This window comes from Sceloporus occidentalis, unplaced genomic scaffold, assembly GCF_023333645.1.
Source record: "Sceloporus occidentalis isolate IW3139 unplaced genomic scaffold, rSceOcc1.0.p SCAF_4, whole genome shotgun sequence".
In the NCBI taxonomy this organism is placed as follows: domain Eukaryota; kingdom Metazoa; phylum Chordata; class Lepidosauria; order Squamata; family Phrynosomatidae; genus Sceloporus; species Sceloporus occidentalis.
Genome location: NW_028316984.1, coordinates 96,715,736 through 96,725,250, shown reverse-complemented (window position 1 = coordinate 96,725,250; position 9,515 = coordinate 96,715,736). Strand labels below are relative to the sequence as shown.

Below are 9,515 nucleotides of genomic sequence, written 5' to 3'. Positions count from 1 at the left end.
GCTTCCCAGGAGCCACAAGCGCTGCCTCCGGTGCTGCCAAGAGGAGGAGGAGGAAAGCAAGAGGAAGGGCGCGTGGCTGCCCGCCCGCCTGCCTCGGCGGGGCTCCTTGGGCCCGGGCTCCCTGGGACGCCGTGCCAATGCGGGGCTGGCTGGCTGGCTGGCTGGCTGCTGCAGCTGGGTCCCGGAGGGCTGGCTGCCGGGGACGGAGGCACGCGCCGGGCGTGCGAAGCGGCCCTGGGGCTCTTGCTCTTGGGCGGAGGCCGAGCATGGAGCAAGCCCAGGGGGAGGGGCTGGGGGCGGGAGGGGGGCGTGTGGCGCGCGGCGCGTCGCGTGCTGCTCCCGGGGCATCCTCCTCCTCCTCCTCCTCCTCCTCCCGCGCGCGGGGCGGATAAAGGAGCCGGCGCCGGGCAGCGGCTGCCCTCAGAGCAGCCCCGGACACAGAGAGGGAAAGGACCCGCTGCTCCTTCCCCGGGACCCCTTCGCCCCGCTTTGCAGCCTTCCTCCGCCAAGGGCGCCGCGTCGATGCGCCAAGATGAACGGCGTCGTCGTCGTCGGAGGCGGCGGGATGGCCATGCTCCCCGCTGAGGGTCGGAGCTGTTTCCCGCTGCCCGGGCCGGGCTTCGCGGGGCTCAAGGGCTGCCCCTCCGCCCCCGGGCACCACCCCCAGCCCCCCTGGGACGCCGCCGCCGCCGCCAAGGGATGCCCGGACCCGGCCAGGGCTTCGGCTGCTGCTGCTGGGGCCGCTGCTCCGTCGGGGCGCTGCAAAGGCTCCTCCAAGCGCCGCCGCCGCCGCTCCAGCTCCCCGGAGCTGCTCCGTTGCAAGCGGCGCCTGGCCTTCCCGGCGGGGCTGGCGGCGGCCCAAGGAGGAGGAGGAGAAGGAGGCCCGGGCTCTGCGGCGGTGGCGCGCCGGAACGAGCGGGAGCGGAACCGGGTGAAGCTGGTCAACCTGGGCTTCCAGACCCTGCGGCAGCACGTGCCCAACGGGGCCGCCGCCAAGAAGATGAGCAAAGTCGAGACCCTCCGCTCGGCCGTCGAGTACATCCGCGCCCTCCAGCAGCTCCTCCGCGAGCACGACGGCGCCCGGCCCTTCCTGCCCGCCCCGGGCCCCGAGGCCAGCGCCAGCGCCGGCTCCCTCTCCTCCTCGGCCTCCGTGCCCGCCTCGCCCCGCTCCGCCTACTCCTCCGACGAGAGCGGCTACGAGGGCGCCCTCAGCCCCGAGGAACAGGAGCTCCTCGACTTCACCTCTTGGTTCGGCAGCTACTGAGCCCCCCCCCTCCTCCTCCTCCTCCACGTCCCCCGGAGCAGGTAAAGTGGGCGCCAGCGGGGATGGGGAGCAAGAGTTGGAAGGGAGCCCCAAAGGACATCCAGCCCAGCCCCATTCCGCCATGCAGGAACTCCCAATCAAAGCATCCCTGACAGATGGGCATCCAGCCTCTGTTTAAAGACCTCTAAGGAAGGAGACTCCACTACACTCCGAGGAAGGAGTGTGTTCCACTGTCGAACAGCCCTCACTGTCAGGAAATTCCTCCTAATGTTGAGGTGGAATCTCTTTTCCTGGAGCTTGCATCCATTGCTCCGGGTCCTAGTCTCTGGAGCAGCAGAAAACAATCTTGCTCCCTCCTCAATATGACATCCCTTCAAATATTTAAACAGGGCTATCATATCACTTCTTATTTGTCTCTTCTCCAAGCTAAACATATCCCCCCCCCCCCCAAACTTTTTCTCTTCTCTGTCTCTTTTCCTGTAGTTTGAATCGGCTGCTCCATATGTCTCTGGAACAGCTTGCTCCATCCTCAGTATGGCACTGGCAGAATGGGGTTGGGCTCCATGGCCCCCGTGGTCTTTTCCAACTCTGTGATTCTATTATACCCCTTCAAATATTTAAACAGAGCTGTCATATCTCCCCTAAACCTTCCCTTTTGCCCCTGCTTTGAGTTGGCTGAGCTGGAGCCCCACTCAAGAGAGTGGCGCTTGTGGTGTGCCTTCAAATCATTTCTGACTTAAGGCAAACCTGTCATGGGGTTTCCTTGGTAAGTTTCTTCAGAGAGGGTTTGCCATTGCCATCCTCTGAGGCTGAGATAGTGTGACTTGTTCCAGGTCACCTCAGTGGGTTTCCTTGGCCGAACTGGGATTCAAACCATGTCTCCAGAGTCCTGGTCCAACACTCAAACCTCTACAGCATGCTGGCTCTTACTCCTGATGAAACCTGTGGAGACTTGGTCTGTAATGCAAAGTTGAGCAGTTTCATAGGCTTTCCATCTTATGGCTCCATCCCATGGAATCCTGGGATTCATAGTTGGTGAGGTGCTTAGACTTTTTGCTCTGGAGGCATTCCTTCACTCCCCGGATCCAGAGCAGACAGTCCTAAGAGCCTCCCCAAACTGCAAATCCCACAGTACCATAGGATGTGGGATCAAACAGTTTTGAATCTATAATGTAACTTTTGTCTGATCTGCAGCACCAAAGTAGTACAGTTTGACACCACTCTAACTGACATGGTTCAGGGCAATAAAATCTGGGATTTGTAGTTTTGTGAGATATTTATCCTTCTCTGTTAAGAGAGCTCTGATGCCAAAACAAATTACAAATCCCAGAATTCCATAGGGTGGTGCCATGACAGTTAAAGCAGTGTCAAACTGTCCTATTTCTACATTAGAACTTTGTCACAAATTTCCTGTGTCTTCCTACAGCCTTTACAGTGGTGCCTCTGAAGCAGTCATTCTGGGTGGCAGGCTTCCTACATAGAAAGTGTAAAATGCTGTGCTTGTTTCTTATGTCACCCTTGGCAAGAGGACCCAAATGCGTGCTGTACCAGTGTTACTGGCCTGGCCCTGGCACACTGGGATTGTGTTTGGCAAATGATGGCAAAGGTGATTTAAAGCCAAACTGGGCAGAAGCTAGCCTGTGGTAGTAGCACACAAACCACTGGCTCACCTTGGCTGATGGGGATGGAAGTTCACATGGCTGATTTGAACTACAACTCCCGCTGCTGTTGCTGCTGCTTCAGTCTCATACAGCTGGGGGAATCTGCCCTTAGAAGGCTGCAGATTGGGATCCAGTCCCAGAAAATAAAAATGGATGTCTGGTGGAGTCCAAAATCTTCAGGCTGCATTCAACAAGCATACAAATTGAATGTTCCCTTGAAATAAAGCAGTAGGTACCTTGTGGCTGGTAGGGCCTAAGTACCCTAAAAGTACTGGATCCTGTCTGATCTTGGAAACTAAGCAGGGTCAGCCCTGGTTAGTACTTGGATTGGACACTGCCAACTGATACCAGGGGATGTAGGCTATATTTCAGAGGATGGACCTGGCAAAACCATTTCTGAAACCCTAGACGGTTCATGGGGGTTACCACAAGTCAACAGTGAATTGAAGTCACACATACACCTCTTGTGGATGTGCTCAGAAGTAGTGACCTTGATGACTAGTTGGAAGCATTTCTGTCCCTGAAGAAGGGAGGAAGCAGTGGTGCTTGGGCTGAATTTACTTCACAGGCGTGTACCGGTTTAATTGCATAACTTCAAACAGTCCGCTCTCAGGCTGAAACTGCTGGCAGTTTAATTGTTTCTCATCCCAAGAAGATGTTGAGTTGGGGAGAGCTTTGTCTCTGGGGCTTAACTGTAAGTTATTATTTGGACAGAACAATGGCATAGGTTGCCATAAACATTTGGTATAGGTTACCATAAACACTTACAAGTGATTTGCCCCATGCAATTCTGTAAATATTTAGGTAAGAAATAAACCAATAATTCCAGGGGACATATTTCCAGGTGAGTCTAGGACTGCAGTTTTAAACGTATCAATCCAACTAGATAGATTTTCTCTGCAGTAATGAGTGATATACAGTTGCCCCTCCATTTGTGCAGACTTCAGATCTGTAACCCGCGCTTACTTGTGAGGAGCAAATGGAGGGGGTTAAAATGGGGCGCATGCCCATGGCATGCACCTGCAGTCGCTTGTGGGCACACACACAGAGGGCTGACTTCATTCTTTCTAGCTATGCCCAAACTTTTCAGTTGGTCATTGTTTTCCATCCCATCCCAAATCTTGTTTAAACCAGGAGGAAGGCAGATTTAAAGGAGAGTTGCTTGCCCTGCTTGAAACAGAGGTAGCAACATTGGACAGGATCCAACAGTGTCATTCTGATGGCAGAATCCCTTTTCTTGGTGGAGAAAGAGTAGCAGAGATTTCCCCCTCTCCCTGTGCAGACCCCTGCCTGGGTACCTCCCCTTCCCAAAAAGCTGCTCTGGAGGGTTGGGAAACCTTAGAAACAGGTTTTCAGACACCATGGAAGGCTACTATGTGGGAGTGGGAGAAGAAAGTAGATGTCCACTAGAGTGACTTTGGATTTAGATCATTGACACAACATATAGTCCAAACTCTTTCGCATATAAGGCAACCCTTAGAAACAGTAAGTCACTTGATCAGAGCTTTGTACGGGGGACTGACAGAGCAGTGATTTGAGATCTACAGTGGAGGCCCTGTTGTGTGTCCCACCATCTCATGAACTTAGGTTGGTGGGTACATGCAACAGGGCTCTCTCTGGAGCAGCGCCTCGATTGTGGAACTCTCTGTCCAAAGAAGTTTGGCTGGCCCCTATCTCTTTTAAAATTCTGGTGAGCAGTGAAAACAGCACTGTTCTGCATCGCATTCAGTATTTGAAATTGCTTTTTTAACTGTTTAAAAACTTGATTCTAGGATAGTTTTTAGACCGCTAGTTTTTAGACCACTAGAGTTTTAAAAGAGTATTTTAATGTGTTTTAAAAAATATTTTTTAAAAACTTTACATTGCTCTAATTGTTTTTTATTTGTTTATCACATTGTTGCTTACTCATGAGGAACAAATGGAGGAGGTTAAAATGGGGCCCTTGTGGTAATGGAGGAAATATAAAAATGTTTTAAATACAAATAATTAAATAAAAATAAAGGTGGGTGACCAGAGGATCTATATCAGGTACATGTTTCTAATGGCCTTTCTTTTTTCTTTTTGTAGCAATATAGAAGGAAGCGCTGCATAGAACCTCAGTACCTCATTGTCCCAGGCGCCTGTTAAGATGCAGCAGAAGAGCAGTAGGATTCTTGTGTAACATGTTTCCTACTTTCCTCGAGCTTCATTGCAAGGGTGGTTTGATGACCAGATCATTGTGATATCTGACATTGCTGTTTCGTTGTTCTTTTGAAAAACAGAACACTGGTGTCTTGTGATAGTTCTCCTTCTCTTTTAAAAAAAGTGCAATTATGTAAATAATAGGGGCCAACATTTTTACCTGCTGTTGTACAGTAGTTTATGGTTCCCTCTGACTCTTGAACTACCAATGAAAAGGCTTATTTCTGATTTCAGTGTCAGATGGAGATTTACTGGGCTTCCACTTTTAAATGTATGTGTGTGTTTTTATATGGGAAGAGCTGAAATAGCTAATACTTGATGCTTCCTTTTTCGGAATGGGAAGGGGGAATATTGTAATGTCAAAAATAGACTTTATATGTGTAACTTGAACTCTCTGTGGAACACTGTTGATATGAAGACGTATTTTTGTACAAAAAATCATTAGAGATTGCAAGAAGAGAGTAAACATTTGTAGAAGTCCACTTGACCCTTGGCTTCTTAACACTGCCATTTAGGATGTTTTGAGAACTTACCCAATTTAGTTGAGTTTCCTAACATTTTATATTAAATGAGGGTAAAAGTGTTCATCTTAAATAGTTTCCAAGTTTTTGTTTTCTTGGATCTGCTGCGAAGGTTCATTTATGGAGGGGGGGAGGGGAGAAGAAGAAAAACCCTGAAGTTTTATTTTTTAATGTATTGAAGGTATTTTTGTATGCACTTGTTAGGATTTGTCAAGTTGTATATATGCAGTTTTTAAAGAGTATCCTATTTTATGTAAATCAACTTTATAAATAAAATCTATTTATAAGTAATTTTTGTTATCATAGTTATGCCCTTACAGTTACAGAAAATAATTTTGCCTCTTAGTCTTCCTTCTTCTCTCTGACACAAACACACATAGTGTGGATCTTCTTTTTTTTTTACATACACAGAGACAGTGGTATCATTAGGAGGTGCAAGGGATGTTCAGCACACTGGGTGACACCCAGAAGGGAGCTGTATACCTGGGGCTGGTAAGGTTGTGAGAACTGGTGCCACATCCCTTTCTCGCTTACCCGGCAGCTGTATAAGTCCCCAAACAGCCTTCCAAAGGCTGCAGCACTGCTCCCTCCTCAAGCCGCAGGCTCTGCTTTTGGGTGGCAGTGTCTTTTGTTTAGGGTCCAGAGTGGCTGTTCTTCTGAGCAGTTGCTTCTGATGCTAAAAAGCTGCTGGGAGGCTGCAGCAATGTACACAAGCAGCAGGCACTACTTGGCTAGGTGGAGGCCAAGTACCTTTCATTTGGGGCCTGACGAGGCTGCTCTAGATCCCAAATGGCACGTGCCATTTGTTTGGGGGTACTGCAGCTGCTCCCGTGAGCCACTGCACAGGGCCCCAAATGGTCATCCAGAGGTTGCTGCAAGCCCCCACCCAACAACAGTCTTGCTGGGCAGTGTCAGGGTGGTCAGGGGGTCAGGCAAGCAAGGCATTGGGAGGGAGAGGTGGGGTAGTCAGCCTTCACCACTGTCCCCCTACTGCAGATGGGGGGGGGGGACATCAGGCATGAGGATGGCACTGCACAGAGAAGATATGTGAGGAACATGCTGACAGTTGCTGATATCAAGCTGGCTAGGTAATTGAAGTCAAGTAAAAACTAGTGTCATTATCCTAGATAAAGGCCACATAGCTTAGCAGACATTTTAAGATTTATATGTCATACCATTACATCAAACAGCTATAGTTTTGAAGCAGCAACTATGATTATTATTTTTTTGTGGGAAATACTTTTAAATATACTGGGTGATTCAAAAAGAATAGTGCAAAAGTAAAACTGTTCTTACTCGGTTTTGCACCATTCCTTTTGAATCATCCTGTACATGCCACCTCAGGTGAGAAAGGTTTAAATGAAAGCCAATTTCTCTGTGAAGTTGACAGAGTGTAAAGTTCCACCAGGGTACTTTTGTAAATAAACTAGGAGGGTGGTGGCCAGCTAGCATGAGCAACGTCCTTGGAGTCTTTTCAAACTACAGGTTTGTAGCACTGTATGATTCTACTCTTAAGGGCCATGGTTCACTCCTATGGCTTCTGAGATTGGCAGTTTAGGGAGAGGTATTTAGAAATCAGTGCCCCAGAACTTCTCCAGTGCCCCTTCCAGGATTCCATTGGATGTTGCCAGGGTAGTTAAAGTGGAATTGTAGTGGTATATCTGTGTAGTGTGAAAGGCTCCATGGTGTACCTCCATAGCCATTTGGATCATGGAGTGAAGCTGTGCCCACAGACCATCCAACAGTTATTTCACAGTCTAGAAAAAAAATTGCATGAGGAAGTACTGTGTAGCTCCTTATCCAATGTCAGAAAAGAAAAAAAACAACAGTTACACTAGCATAAGTCACTATCAGTATTCTGGTCATAGAGTTTAGTTATCAAAGGGGCCATTCAGACTACAGAAAAAACCGGGTTTGAAAGCAATTCTTGCACGTGAAGTTCATATTGGATCCGAATCCGTCATAATCCATGTCGGGGCTTGCACAAGGAAATGCCCCATACACCGAGGTATCCAGATTCAGGCTAAAATCCGTCTTTTTCCAAAAGACTCGGGTTGCGCGAAATTTGAACTTGCCCTCAATCATGATCGGGGCAAATTAGGGAGGGATTAGGGTCAGGGGGCGGGCAGAGGTCAGAGCATTCCCTCCCATCATCAGAAGGGAGGGGGGAGGAGAAGGAGGAGGAGGAAAGAGCTGAAAAAAGGGGAATCTGGATGCAAAGGGTGACAGGAGAAAGGGGGAAATCAGGGGTGACTTTTGGGCTGCAGAAGGCTGTCAGAGAGAGGTGGGGGGTGGAGAAAGTGATGAAGGAGGAGGAGGAGAAAGGGGCCGTGGGAGGAAGGGAGCCATGGAGGGGATCCTAAAACGGAGCAGGAGGAGGAGGATGAAGGAGCTGGGGGAAAGGGTCAGTGGGCATCCCTGAGGAAGGAGAGGGTCTGAAGGAAGGAAGGAGGAGGAGGAGGAGGAGGAGGAGGAGGAGGATTTCCAGGGGCAATTGGGTTGTGGGGCTACGCTGGGGCATGTAGGGAAATCAGGCTGCTTGTTCTACTTTCATCTTGCTCCTGGATTATTCTCAGAGGGAGGTGGGGGGTGGTGGAGAAAGCTCAAAGGGAGGTGAGGGTCGGAAGGAAGGAGGACTGCCCAGGGAAGTAGGGCTGTGGGTCCAAGCTGGGGGAAGTAGGGACATCAGCCTCTTTTGACAATTTATGCGCATTATTTTTTGGGTGTTTGCTTGTTCTACTTTCCTGTTGCTCCTGGATTATTATTATTATTATTATTATTATTATTATTATTATTTGTGTTATGTGAGGATGCTACAGGAATGCCTGCACTGCATTTCCATTTTATTCCCAGTTCATTCCATGGGTCTACTTTAGTTGGAACTGACAGGTCACACTCTCTCAGCCTCAGTGGAAGGCAATGGCAAAGCTCCTCTAGCAGGAGGAAAAGGGTCAGGTCAGGTCAGGTCAAAGGCAGGCACGAACGGAGCTCACATCAGGCACCCCCCTTTTCATAATGTTTAAAAATTATTTTTAACCCAATATGCACATGGTTTGTTTTCTTGAGGCAGATAGAGCAGGGCTAGCACCTTGTGCACTTTCCCTTTCATCTGCTCACTTCCAGAAAAGGGGAAATGTTACAAATGTTGCAAAGGGCTAGACTTACAATCGAGTGTTACATTTTTTGCTCTTGTCAATTAGACAAAATGATATATGCTTTCGCTACTGAATTCAGAGGCAGCCCTGAATTGCTTTTAAAAGCAAAAAAAAAAAAAAAAAGAATGCATGGCAATCACATCCTTTTCTGGCATTTCCAAGGTGAGGAATTCATTATTATTATTATCATTATTATTATTACATGTGTAAGAGGCATTCTGGGGGGCAAGGAGTGGGGGATGCATTAGCTTGCATGGGATTGAAAATGGGGACAGGGGCAGATCTGACCCAAATGCCCACATATACACACAACACACAAAAAAGAAGTTTTTTAAAAATTGACACTAAAGAGCATGTCTCTTTAAAAAAAGGAGGGGGGGAGGACACTTCCGATGCCCCTGCAAAACGTCACCATGACGATCGCTTGATTGACAGCAGACACCTTTGGCAGCAGGCACAGAATGCATTCGATTTAAAATGCCCCTCTTTTGTAGTGGGCACTTGCTAAAGGAGAGATTCGAGGGAGGGGCATCCGAATCAGCCCAGTTCCTTCTAGATCTTTGATGCCAGTCTGAATGGGGCCAAAGATGCTATTCACTACTATTTTGCTATATTTACTGTATTTTCAGAAGTGTACGGGGATAGGAAGAAACTTGTCAAGAAAATCCCGATAACAGGTTTGCCTTACGGCTGCCATAAGTTGAAGGCACACAACACCAACAAGGGGATGAGA

The 9,515-nt window shown here is 48.7% G+C and overlaps 1 protein-coding gene across 1 annotated transcript; it reads left to right on the top strand.

Moving 5' to 3' along the window:
* The first annotated feature begins 424 nt into the window (after positions 1-424).
* ASCL2 (achaete-scute family bHLH transcription factor 2) lies at positions 425-5,802 on the top strand. The gene is made up of 2 exons (XM_089523444.1): positions 425-1,305; positions 4,993-5,802. Exon 1 carries the CDS (start codon positions 533-535, stop codon positions 1,262-1,264), a length of 732 nt encoding a protein of 243 aa, XP_089379570.1. The 5' UTR covers positions 425-532; the 3' UTR covers positions 1,265-1,305; positions 4,993-5,802.
* Positions 5,803-9,515: the final 3,713 nt, after the last annotated feature.